Below are 13893 nucleotides of genomic sequence, written 5' to 3' on the forward strand. Positions count from 1 at the left end.
AGTTTACGGGGGGTTTGTTTAGCTTACGATCGTTAACTCAGAAACTTGAGCAGCTGAAACCAGCAACACAGAAATAGAACTATCTTCCCTGTCCAATCACAAATTCCGGTGACTTACAAAAACTTTTAAAAAAAACTTTTCTTTTTCAGACTACAATGATGAAAATTTAGTGAAACTTCCAAAAACCTAATAACCAAGTCCAATTTCTATGCCGCAGCCTTGAATCGGTTACAAAAATAATTTTAATCGTAAAACTCGATAATCATAGTTCGAAGATGAAACATAATTAAAGATTATTTATAGAAAAATAAAATTGTTAACCTTCGCAAAGTTGAATGGGTTCCATAATATAGAACCTCTGCTGGCGACGGTAGCCGAGAGCTGCACCCAATTCCAAGTGACGTCAGAAGCAGTGAACGAAACTGGTCACGTGATTTCTCCGCCGAGCAATGAGGAGTTCATTGACACAGGTGGCTAGTTCTTAAACAATTTCTTTGCTTTTCAACTCGTACTCGGGCGAAATTTACCGAACTGGTTTGATGGAATAAATTTCATTAATTTTCAAGTCTCAGGCCGACAAACTGCTACTGGCTTTTTGTTCAAGAGCTAAGATCTTGTTAATTACTTGCCGTCCTTTTGCAAAAGGGGGGGGGGGGGGGACTCGTGACAAAGGTACAAAAAGTTGTATCTGCTTAACTGTTCAACATTTCTTAATAGGGGAATTCGTTTTAATGTACCAAATAGGGGGGGGTAGTTAACACAACTTAAGAGACTTCAATTTTGAACCTTTTTATTTCCAGGCCCTCTAGTGACTTTTTCTTATGAGGATTTCCAGCAGACCTCGTCTTCAATCGTGTTCAAAATCCTCAAAGACGATCAGAGGTTTCACAAAGCGAATGTTGTAGCTGAACACATTAATGAAGGTGCGAAACAAAAATATTCTCAATATTCATTCATTTAAAATTTTCTTCCTACTTTTGAAAAGTAGTTTTTTTTTTACAGAAGTCTCGATTTTTATCTAGCCACATTTGAACAGAATTTTTATGCCATCTAAAAGCTAGTGATGCCTTGAGCTCAAATTCTTATACCATCTGAAAGCTAGTTAAATCTCTAGCTCAACTCTAGAAATCTATATAAATTCTCCCTCAAAACATTTTTTTTTCTTTCGTGTTTTATTTGAAAAGATATTTGGTGATGCGACCAAAGTTTGGAAATTGATGGCTTTTTAAAGATCCCCGCATCCAGTTTTGTTAGTCAAAAATCGATTATATTATGATTTCAGTAGCGGTCCTAGTGAATTTTTACAAAATTCTATTATAATCAATTGATAATCGATTACAATCTCTTGCTTTCAATGCTAAAAAATGCTCAATTTAGGTAACTTATAAACAATTCTAATCAAATGAAAGCAATTAGTTTTGATGATAGGTTTTCATGCGATTACAGTTCAGTATAAATGATTATCACAACCTTTTGAAAAACAAGTTTTCGAAAATCAAAAACTTTTAAAAATTCAAAACAAAAAAAACCAAAAAATTAGTTGAGCGTCTCATTAAACTAACAGAAAAAGCATAAGTCAAACCAACTAAATACGGTCCCTCCAGGGATAAAATATTCGAATATAAAGGTAGTTGTGTCTATATAAAAAGCGAAAAACGTAGAAATTAAGATTTTGATGTTTAGGATATTTCATCGGTTCGCATTAAAGCTTATCACCCATTATTTTCATCAGCAGTTGGCCCTATTAGCGTTTAATTCTTTTATTTTGGGAACAAGGATGCAATCTACGCTAGGAGTTATTGACTTAAATGGTTTCTACATTATTAAGCGTCTTGCCGTTGCTAATCAGTATGAAAACACAAATATGGGCAATTTAGTTTGATTAGGACTTCCGAAAACTGCCGGGTTAAAAATTTTAACCAAATATGTTAAAGATTCAGTGTCTTCCCACCCAATAAAAATGCAGAACACGTCGCTAGTTTGGCAAAAACAGCCGTTTAAAAGAATGGGGGAAAACAGATAATGTTTTCGGGAGGGCACCTAAAATCGTGGAAACTGCGAAGGAAAGTTTTGAGAACACGAAAAAGATCTAAGGAAGATCAAAAAGATTGTTGGAAGAAGTATGTTAGTGACAACAATTTGACGATCGACAACGAGCCAGCACAAAAACGATTCGAAGATACAAAATCAACAGAGCGTGCTGGTAACCAAAGCTAAGAAAACTTTTGACAGAAAAGTTCAACTTACCTTGACACTTCGTTTGTTTGGCACCTTGAAAAAGTCGTTTGTTTTGAGTACTTTTCGTTTGTTTTGCAGTGATTTGATATGAAGAGATAACTGAGGCGGATAAAATGGGCTCTTTAAAGGGAGGCGGTTCATTTTTTCTCAACATACGTTCTCTTAGAAGCCATCGTGACCAGTAGGTTTGTTCAATAAGTAGATTTTAAGTGAAACCCCCGGTTGTTGCTCTCTGTGACACATGGTTGAGTTAAAGGATGCACTGGAAATCTATAAAGTCTATAGATATCGTCCAGTTGATGTAAGAAACAAGATAAAAGAAAAAGGCGCCTTTAACCTAAAAAAAATCCTAATTTCGAAATGAAAAAGTTATAGTCGGCAATTGAATATGTATTTTTTATCCAAATTTTGGTCAAAAAATGCTTGTGGAGAAATCATGTCGGGGTTGGAAGTTTTAGTGCGTGTAAGCTTTTAGGTATAAACATTGACTCGATTTAATTTTTATTGACCACATTTCAACAATGACCAAAAAATTGGGCATCTTCTAATAAATAGTTTATAAGGCTCGGTTCTGTTTTCTAAAAACACAATTGCCTCAATTTTATATATCATATGGTAAATGAGTATTTTACTAAGGGATATTAGTGTTTAGTAACACGTATACAACTCATCTGGAAGAAATAAACAAATTTTAGGAACGGATTTTGTGAACCATTTATCTTAAGAAAAAATTGGAATCGGTCAAGGAGATAAAAAGCAGAAAAAAACTCTAAGTGTTTATGAAAATCATCTGTATGAACTGTTTTAGGAGCTTTTTCAAAGTATAAAAAACAAAAAAAGGGATGAGCTCTTGAAAAATAGTAACAAAATGTCGTGTCACTCGTAATTCCAGCAAGGGTTTGCTACCAATTATGCCTTTTCACAGCACAATCATGAAAAACGTTCTAAAAAGACACCTAAATTGAACATATAATATAATAATAAAAGAGTCTCATCTAATTCCCAAAGATATTGAAAGCTTGAAAGCAAGCGAATTTAAAAAGTTTCACAAAGTTTTTGCAAAAATGACATTAAAGATAACATGTTTTTTGGAAACCTTTTTTTAAAAAGAAGCCCACTTTTCTATTTGTTCTCTTGCTTTTTTAACAGCCCTTCCAGAGACTGTATTGCGTTAGTTTCTTTGATATTGTAACAGTTCTGGATAAATGAATTCAAGTTCATCATAATAATTGATTACTTACGCTTAAACTTGGATACGGGTTGCCGTTTTGGTTAAGTTGGAACAATTAAAGTCCAAGAGATTTTAACGGTGCTATACTTTAACCCGTGCTATTAACGGGTCAGTGACTTGTCGACCCAGAAGCTGTTGCAAACCAGATTTATTACCCTACTAGAGGCTTAGGACATCTCTCGGTAATCTTCATCACCTGAGGCAAAGTTTCAAAAAATCGGAAAAAGAAACCAATTTTTTTTCGTTTTGTTTCAAAAACTTTACCAGTTTCTGTTTTTTAATAGATGTTTTCCAAAATTTATTCTGTCGTAGCTCTTGGCTCTTAAAAGTCATAAAAACTCGTTTAATCATAAGAAAAACATTCAACTGAAATCCGCACTCAGTAAAAAGAGAAAATTATTTTTTTTATTACAATTATAATTGTACTTTTAACTAAAATTTAATTAAATATAAAAGCCAAATTTGGATATTCAAGCGATTTGTAATCCATTATCATGATAAATTTTTTTGTGACAAAAAAAAATCTTAATCAGTTATAATTGATTATAAATTTTTTTTTTCGAAAAACTCTTTTAATTTCTTATAATCTCTTGTTATTTTATATAACCTATTGTAAAAGATTATAATTCCTTTTTCGGTCAAGAATTTTAATAATTGAGATATCTTTTCACACTTTGGTTCATCTGAAAAAAAATTTTTTACCGCGAAACAAAAAGTTTCATAGAGATCCCTTCATGTTAGTTGAAAGGTTCCCGCGGTAGGTTCACTTTTCCAAACAAATCATGAACTAAAGTAATCTGCTGATACTTTGTTGATTGAAAAATTTAATTTGTGGATCAAAAAACAACTGCAGTCTTGAAAGATTGAAAATGTAAAAACGCTATAAATTTTAATTGATTTGAAAACTGTTAAAACAGCTTTCACCTTTTTCACATAAACCAACGTCTACAAAACGCATAGAATATTAGCACTTCAGATCTATGGTCGAAGACACATTGGGCTAACAAAAGAATATATAATCAACTATTATCGATTATAATGAACTTTTTCTGCAAAACAAAAAATTTGAATGAAAATAATCGAATATAATAGATTATAATTGTCTCGAAAATAAATGGATAACTAATCGATTGAAAAGCATTTTATTTCATAAGAGTTTTATTTTAAAAAAGGAAATTATAAACAATTATAAATTGAATAAAATCATTTTTTTGTCATTTTCATTAAGACAAATTTAGATGAAAACACCCGTAGTATGACAAACTCCAACAAAAAACAGCTCGCAACAATAGAAAACTCGCCTTAAAATACAACTTTCAATGTATTTTTATTGCCATTGCTTAAAGCGATGCGAGCTTACCAACAGATGCTGATTCTTTATACGAGTCTTAGAGCCCTTTAAGTGGCGACGATTGAGTAGCGCGCCCACCAGCAGCCTTGAAACGAAGTTTTTAAATTTCAAATATGTTTTATTGCAAGCTATCAAAGTATTTGAAAAGCAATGGGAAAATTAAAGGCTAATCAAGGTTGTCTGATAACAAAAAATTCAAGTAATTTACCACAAAAAAAACCAGAAGCTCATGTTGACTTTCTGTTGATGCCGTTGAAACAATTGGAGTACACTTTTTTCAAGTTTTTTTTTGAAGTTTTCAAGGCAGAATTCACCAATAGTAGCAGGAAGAAATTGCGTTGCCAGCGTTTCTTAAATCGAAACAAAACTTGATGATCAAAATATGCGTTCTAGACAAAAAAAATAATCCATAATAAGTTGAAATTCTGTATTTTTCGTATGTTTTTTAAGAACGAATTTAACAAGCGCGCTTTAAGACCCCCAATTTAATTCTTAGTCGCTATAATTACACATAAATTAAAAAACCTTTTGGCGTGCTGAAAATTTTGGCAAACATTTTGTTGTTCATGGAGTGTTAGGAGACAAAAAAAATTTAGCCAGACGTGTAAAACTCGTCAAAAAAAATTAAACTAAATTTAAAAAAACCAATTAATCAAATATTTAGGTGGATACAAGATTCAGTTACGGATGAAACTTTTAGGTTTTAAGATTTGGTTAAAGATTAAAGTTTTGCATTTCCAGCTGGAGACACTCTGGGTCGCTTATTCCAGACAGAGATCCCATTCTCTGAATTCAACCAGTCGTCGTCGTCGTCGTCGTCGTCGTCGTCTTCTTCTTCTTCTTCTTCTTCTTCTTCTTCTTCTTCTTCTTCGTCTTCGTCTGATTCATTTATTCTGATTGAGATCGAGCGTAACATTGAGGCCGGTGAAGTGTATAGAGTGAGTGTGGCTTCCTTCTGTCAAGATATCTCTTTCTACACCGACCAGATACTCATCCAGTTCACTGGTTAGCTTACACCGAGTTTACCCTATTATGATCTTTATTTTAAAATCTTTTTGTTCCGACTTTCGTAACGAAAGTAACGGAGTATTTGTGCTCGGGTGGTGTTTTTTCTACAGACAAATTTCGACTTTTTAACTAGCCATTTTTTGTCAGATTTTTAAAATATCATTCAAAAGGTATTGCTATCCTGAGCTTGAATTTGAAAAGATATTTCACCTGTGATCCTTTTTTGTTAAGTTATGGGGGTTTAAAGATTGCCATTTTGGCCAATTTGGGACAATTAACGCGCGATATATTTCGCGCTATTAACGCGTGAGCGGAGATTTAATCCGTCATAGAATTCGTTCCAAATTGGTTAAAGCAGGCTATTTGTCATAATTTATTAGTTCTAGAAGCTAATTTTATCACTTTGTACTTGATCTGGCATGTGGGGCGTGATTTTTACAAAAAATCTCAAATTAAAAAAATTTCATTTTTTGATTATGTTCAAATTTTTCACGTCATTACTTCTCCATAGACCCTACAAGGCATTCGGATTATTCAGGGCTTCGCCTTGATACGAGCATTCCTGTTAAATTGAAAATCGACCCATTGAAAAAACCTGTTGTCTTGAGCTCAAAAAACAATTTGGGACTTTAACGGCTGATTTCGAACTGGGATAATTAACACGCAATATATTTCGTTTCCTTAAATTGAAGGCGGCAAATTAAGTCCTTCAAATGTTGAACTGAGGCAAGCTATTTGCTCCTAAAAAACCGTACCACACGCAAAATATACCCATTTGGTTTTCTTTGGTAATGTAAATAACAAAACTTAGATTAAAAACTGTAAAAACTACTCCAAATTTCTTTTTTTTGTACAATTTCTTGAACAGCTGTGATATCGATGTTTCAAATTTCTCTTCACTAAAAAAAATTGAGTGCATGATGATAGTCGAATTTTTCTGTGCTAATTGTGGGTCAGCCGCTTTTTTTAAATTATTTTAAATCAAATTTATATCAACCAGTTAGTTTCAATTAAAATTGAGATTTTCAATATTATTTAACTTTATTGGATCTCTGAAGCGATTGCGTCCCTCAATAGTGTTTCACTCGTACCTAAGTTTTAATAAGTTTCCAGGCCTGGTCACATGTCTAGCATTGCATGTCTACCACGTTGTCACTAATGAACACAGCTGTCACATAACTGCTCAGAGTTGCGATTATCGCAGTTTTTAGCAGTTCTAATTTCTGCATGACCAAAGGTGCATCACGCATGACCAGATGTTCATCAGGTAACCAGACCTGAGCAGAAAATGCACATCCGATTAAAACAAAATCTGATCATCCGTCAACAAGATCTGATCATGTCGGATGCAGACTAGATCAGAACTGCATGCAAGCGAAGTTATCAGATCTGATGCGATCTGTCGCAGCTGTGCCCATGCATAAAATAGATATGCCAAAAATGTGATGCAGATTTTTAGGTGTTCAGATATGGTTGAAGAGAAAAACTTCAGCACCAGCAGCAAAATTTTTCAGGTTCATGGTTTTTTCATCAAATTTTTAATTGAAGCCCTCTGATGAAACTATGCCGTAAAGTCTTAGAAAAATATGTCACACGCCCAGCGGGGAAACAATTTTGTCTTTGACTTTTTTCAGAAGTATGTAAAATGAATTTGAATTACATTTTAATATGAAGCTTACAGTAAATTGGAAACAAGCAAACAATTGCAAAAAGTCTATCCCAGTTTTGAAAATGTTGCTGATCTGATAAATTTATTTGTCAGGCATTTTTCGGGTCTGCATGACATCTGTGGCATATCAATTTTATGCATGTGCGCAGCTGCTACAGATCTGCATCAGATCTGATAAGTTATGCTTTTCATTAGAAGTTTACCGTAAACTCACCATGACGCAATGATTCATAAACTGAGGGCTATTAAATGAAACATGCGACAGGTATAAATTCTTCTTCCGAGAATTTTATCGAGCGACATGTGACCAGCAAGTAAGACGACAGCCATTAAGAAGACAATTTTTTATGGCATTTTAAAACAACGCTACGCGCAATTCTTTGCATTACATTTTTGAGAATTATGAACCACTTAAATTCGAATTGCTCTTTTTACATGTAATAACCCTTTTTTGTCGTCTTACTGGCTTGTCGTCTTAATGGCCTGTCGTCTTTTTTTTACCTAGCACCGGAGCGACAGTTAGCTGTAAATTGTTTGTTTCGCACAAAATAGGAGAAGCAGCAACATTGATTCATGCAGGGGCGGATTTAGGGGCGGGGGGCGGGGGGGGGGGGGCGGACGTTTCCTTTTCTCAGGGATTCGACCCCCTGCCGACCCAAAGGGTCCTCCCTTTGGTACTTTTTCAGAAATCCATTTTTGGCCGACACACCCTATAATTTTTCTAAAGGCAACTTCGGCGCCATTATATACTAACTTTGAGGGGGAGCGCGCGCCCAAAAAAACGCGATTTTTTTGTCAAAATTTTCCAAAAAGAGCCCAAAAATGGCTTTTTTACCTGTTTTTTCAAAAATTTGTCTGCGGCGCAGAAAATTTGGCCAAAACTGCTTTTTTATACTGCTTTAGGAGAGCTCGGAAAATCAATTTAATTGACCTAAAAAAAAGTCGTCAAAATTTTCGTTTTTTTTGAAAATCCGCCCCTCCCTCGAGAAAATCCTAGATCCGCCCCTGGATTCATGTGTATTATAACACTCTTGCTTGACGCATGCGCAACGGAACTAAAAAAGCATAACCATTTAAAAGTAGTGTTTCTCGTGTCAGACGAAAGTTTTGGATCTTCTGATTGCCAGAATACGTCTCTAGAATACGTTTTGTAAAAAGAAAAGTATTGAATATAGATTTAGAAATTGAAAAAAGACGAGTTCGATTATTTTCCGTCTCTTTCCACAGCCAATGTATGATTTCAACATAAATCTTCTAAGGAATTTAAGTGTCCGATTGACTCGCCTCATTTCGATGTGAATGGAAGACTGCTCGTATCAGGTCAACACCTTGAAAACCTTGAATGTTCTGACTGCATTTTAATTTCTATGTAGTAGTTTACTTTAAAGTAATTGATAAAAAAAATTTCAAAATTTTTATCCTAAATTTTATCACAAACTGGCCAAATTGGCTCTATTTAAACCCCTCTAGCTTCACAAAAATTGAATAAACACCACTTTCCTTATAATGAGTTTTTTCGAACAGAATTTTTGCTTTGCAAAGTTTCAAATTGAGTATACATTTGTGCATGTTTCACTTTGCGAATAAAAAATAAGGTACAAAATGAAATAAGACCGATAAAATCTCCGCTTACGAGTTAATAGCACAAAACATTTCACGCGTCAATTATCTCAAATTTTCCTTCTAACCCCAATAACTTCATAAAAAAATAATTACAGATGAAATATATATTTTTTAAGTTTGAAATTAAGACAAAAGTATTTTTTTGCTGTCATAAAAATGTTTGTCAAAATTGACTGCTTAAAAAGTCAAAATTTAGCTCGAGATGAAAACACCCCGAGCACAAAGATTCTGTTATTTTTTTTTTAAAACAGACGAACAAAAAGTTACACCACTTTTGCCTAATTGGCTTAAAACGGTTTAAAAATTGCCGGGTTAATGAAGGCTTGCTTAAAATTAAATGGGCTGCTCCTCTCTCACTCTCTCCCTTTTTTTCAAGATTGATACCCTGGTCACGAGAATAGTAAGGAATTTTTGTTTTTGTTCCAACAATTTTCGAAGAAAATGACGGATTATTTGTGCTCGGGGTGGTTTTTTCCAGACATATTTCGATTTTTTAAATTGCAATTTTTGACGGTTCTTTATTATTTCAATCGAAAAGTCTTGAGTTCAAATTTAAAAGAGTATTTCATCTGTGATCAATTTTCGTAAAATTATGTGGGTTTAAAGATTGCCAATCTGAGTCAATTAACGGGTGATATATTTCGTGATATTAACTCGTTAGTGGAAATTCAATCAGTCCTCGAAAAAATTCCAAATTGAATTGAGGCATGCTGATTGGTTTTTTAATTTTTAATACTTTGCTACATGCAAAATATATCATTTAGCATTTATATAACGTGTGGGGCACGTATAGCATGTCAAATTGGCTGTTTTCAAACTCTCAGAATGTTGTAAAAACAATCGGAGGTAAATTATCTTTTAATATTTGATTTCAGGGAGTCAATATCTTCAATGCCGTAAAAATAATTTTGTTAAAAACGATTACTTCGATTACCGAAAGTTGACTTAACAAAACGAAAACCACAGCAAGCTTAAATATTCCATTTTCTCCGAAAGTCGGAACAATTAAAGATCTGCTTACGCGTTATAAGCACAACATACTTTACCCGCTACTTATCCCAAATTGGTTAAAATGGCCAAAATTGTAACCCCCATATATTGACAAAAATTAATCGCAGGTGAAATGTTTGTTTAAAATTGAGCTCAAGACAACAATATTTTTCCGATGATATAAAAAAATTTGCCAAAAATTGCAAGTTGGAAAGTCGATATTTTTCTGGAGAAAAAAAATCACCCCTTGTACAAATACTCAATCATTTTCGCAGCGTTATTACTTGTTTTAGCTGGTCTGTTCTAAACTTTTTTGATTTAAGTTTTTTTTTCAGTTTTGACAATTTTTTCTGACTTTTTCTTCTCATCTTAAATTTATTTGGTCGGAAGGTTTTGTGACACTTGCTCTGTGACTGGTTTCACTAATTGGTTTGAACTAAGTTTCAATCTCTTTTCAGGGTAAGATTTCACTCTCGTTCATGTTCCTCTGGCTCTTTTCAAATTCATTGAAAAAAATACTAATGAAATAAATTAATAATGAATTGTTCAGCACAATGTAATCTCCATCGAAAATTTCCAACTCATCGGTTAGCCGTTTATTGTGTTTTCCATTCGCAGTAACATAACTTTTATCATAACTTTACAAATTATTACTATATGTATACTAATTTAATCAAGAAGTTATTTTTATTTTTTATAAAAGTGAAATAAAAACTTTATAGCCGTTAAGGTTTGATTGCATATTGCAATTTCTGTCTGTGCTTTTCAGCTTCGAATACATCATCAGAACCCATCAGTACGACACTTGCGCAAATTACAATAACTGTAGATGACAATAAGGCTGGAAATGACAGTAATAGTGATGGAACAACCAGTAACTCGATCGACGATTCTGTATCGGCAACTACAATAGCACCGGGCGATCAAACCAGTGCCGACAACATTGATGGTAGTACAGTTGGTTCGGAGGATGGCTCAGTACCGGGAGTTACAACATCTGCTGGCAATATTAACGACAATGGAAGCATCCCGAGCGACTCGGGCGATGGTACCTTTCCAGGAACTACAACAGCTGCTACTGACGGAGCTCCTGGCAATAACAGCGACAATGGAGGGAATTCAACTGACTCAGGCTCTGATTCATTTCCAGGAACTACAGCAGCTGCTAGTAGTGAAACCCCTGGCAATAACAGCGACAATGGAGGGAACTCAACTGACTCAGGTTCCGATTCATTTCCAGGAACTACAGCAGTTGCTAGTAGTGAAACCCCTGGCAATAACAGCGACAATGGAGGGAATTCAACTGACTCAGGTTCCGATTCATTTCCAGGAACTACAGCAGCTGCTAGTAGTGAAACCCCTGGCAATAACAGCGACAATGGAGGGAATTCAACTGACTCAGGTTCTGATTCATTTCCAGGAACTACAGCAGCTGCTAGTAGTGAAACTCTTGGCAATAACGGCGACAATGGATGGAATTCAACTGACTCAGGTTCCGATTCATTTCCAAGAACTACGGCAGCTGCTAGTAGTGAAAATCCTGGCAATAACAGCGACAATGGAGGGAATTCAACTGACTCAGGTTCCGATTCATTTCCAGGAACTACAGCAGCTGCTAGTAGTGAAACTCCTAGCAATAACATCGTCAATGGAGGGAATTCAACTGACTCAGGTTCCGATTCATTTCCAGGAACTACAACAGCTGCTACTGACGGAGCCCCTGGCAATAACAGCGACAATGGAGGGAATTCAAGTGACTCAGATTCCGATTCATTTCCAGGAACTACAGCAGTTGCTAGTAGTGAAACCCCTGGAAATAACAGCGAAAATGGAGGGAACTCAACTGACTCAGGTTCCGATTCACTTCCAGGAACTACAGTAGCTGCTAGTAGTGAAACTCCTGGCAATAACAGCGACAATGGAGGGAATTCAACTGACTCAGGTTCCGATTCATTTCCAGGAACTACAGCAGCTGCTAGTAGTGAAACTCCTAGCAATAACATCGACAATGGAGGGAATTCAACTGACTCAGGTTCCGATTCATTTCCAGGAACTACAGCAGCTACTAGTAGTGAAACTCCTATCAATAACATCGACAATGGAGGGAATTCAACTGACTCAGGTTCCGATTCATTTCCAAGAACTACAGCAGCTGCTAGTAGTGAAACTCCTGGCAATAACAGCGACAATGGAGGGAATTCAACTGACTCAGGTTCCGATTCATTTCCAAGAACTACAGCAGCTGCTAGTAGTGAAACGCCTGGCAATAACAGCGACAATGGAGGGAATTCAACTGACTCAGGTTCCGATTCCTTTCCAAGAACTACAGCAGCTGCTAGTAGTGAAACTCCTGGCAATAACATCGACAATGGAGGGAATTCAACTGACTCAGGTTCCGATTCATTTCCAAGAACTACAGCAGCTGCTAGTAGTGAAACCCCTGGCAATAACAGCGACAATGGAGGGAATTCAACTGATTCAGGATCCGATTCATTTCCAGGAACTACAGCAGCTGCTAGTAGTGAAACTCCTGGCAATAACAGCGACAATGGAGGGAATTCAACTGACTCAGGTTCCGATTCCTTTCCAAGAACTACAGCAGCTGCTAGTAGTGAAACTCCTGGCAATAACATCGACAATGGAGGGAATTCAACTGACTCAGGTTCCGATTCATTTCCAAGAACTACAGCAGCTGCTAGTAGTGAAACTCCTGGCAATAACAGCGACAATGGAGGGAATTCAACTGACTCAGGTTCCGATTCATTTCCGGGAACTACAGCAGCTGCTAGTAATGGAAACCCTGGTAATAACAGCGACAATGGAAGGACTTCAACTGACTCGGGTGCTGATTCATTTCCAGGAACTACAGCAGCTGCTAGTAAGGGTATCACTGGTAATAACAGCGACAATGGAGAAACTTCAACCGTCTCCAGCGCGGAATCTTTTCCAATAACTAGAGCAGTTTCCAGTGATGAAAACGGTGGCAATACCAACGCGATGGGAGCTACCCCAGCAGGCTCAAGTGAAAATTCAGTTCCAGTAACTACATCAGTTGCTGGCATTTTTAACACGGGCCATGACAATGATAACACCGGAACTCGAGCTGGCTCAGAAGATCATTCAGTAACAAGAGACACTACGACAGTTTTAGGAAACAGTGAAGTTACTGATGATAACGTAGGAGGGTCAAATTCAAATACTGATTCGTCAACTTTGGTGCCAAGTGCAGAAGTTCAGGCGGCTGGGCTTTCAGGGGTTCTTGAAGATCTTTCCGGCTGGGCGCTTCTAATAATTTGTACCTGCGTTGTCGTAGTTATCATACTGTTCATATCGTGCATTGCTTGGCTGAAATGTAGAAGATATCGAAAAACTGCATCTTTTTCTGATCAAAGACGACTAGCGGCCTTTGAACATTATCAATCGTCTGTGAACAACGTCTCATTGGACAAATTGGTTCCAGTTATTCCAGTCGATTTGATTTCAGATTTCGACCAGCCGGCTAACTCTTCAGGATACGTTTCAAATATGTCTGGACTTCCTTCGCCTATAAATGAAACAGACGCGCCTAAAATTGCGCAATTTTTATCAAGCGACTGGCTGACAAGCACTCCAATTGAGAAAAGCTCTCCTGTTATTAACTCATTTTATAGTCGTCCACCATTTGTTAACAAATGGGAAAAAGGATCGCGGCTTGACATCAGTGAATTAAGGAGTCGAATCATGGATGGAAGTTATATCGAAACTCCGAGATCCGGTGTGACATATCATGAGGAAGCTTTTTGA

General features: G+C 36.0%; 1 protein-coding gene and 1 long non-coding RNA gene across 2 annotated transcripts; both read left to right on the forward strand.

Annotated features, from left to right (window-relative positions):
* Positions 1-357: 357 nt before the first annotated feature.
* On the forward strand, positions 358-5642 carry LOC134851035 (uncharacterized). The gene is made up of 3 exons (XR_010164211.1): positions 358-470; positions 801-923; positions 5562-5642. It is a non-coding gene; the product is annotated as an uncharacterized LOC134851035 (long non-coding RNA).
* Positions 5643-5710: 68 nt separating this feature from the next.
* On the forward strand, positions 5711-13893 carry LOC134851876 (dentin sialophosphoprotein-like; the record flags this gene model as incomplete). The annotated part of the gene is made up of 2 exons (XM_063868150.1): positions 5711-5825; positions 10880-13893. Coding segments are annotated over 2 exons (3129 nt in total), but the record flags the coding sequence as incomplete, so codon positions are not given.

This window comes from Symsagittifera roscoffensis, chromosome 7 (assembly GCF_963678635.1).
Source record: "Symsagittifera roscoffensis chromosome 7, txSymRosc1.1, whole genome shotgun sequence".
Classification (NCBI taxonomy): domain Eukaryota; kingdom Metazoa; phylum Xenacoelomorpha; order Acoela; family Convolutidae; genus Symsagittifera; species Symsagittifera roscoffensis.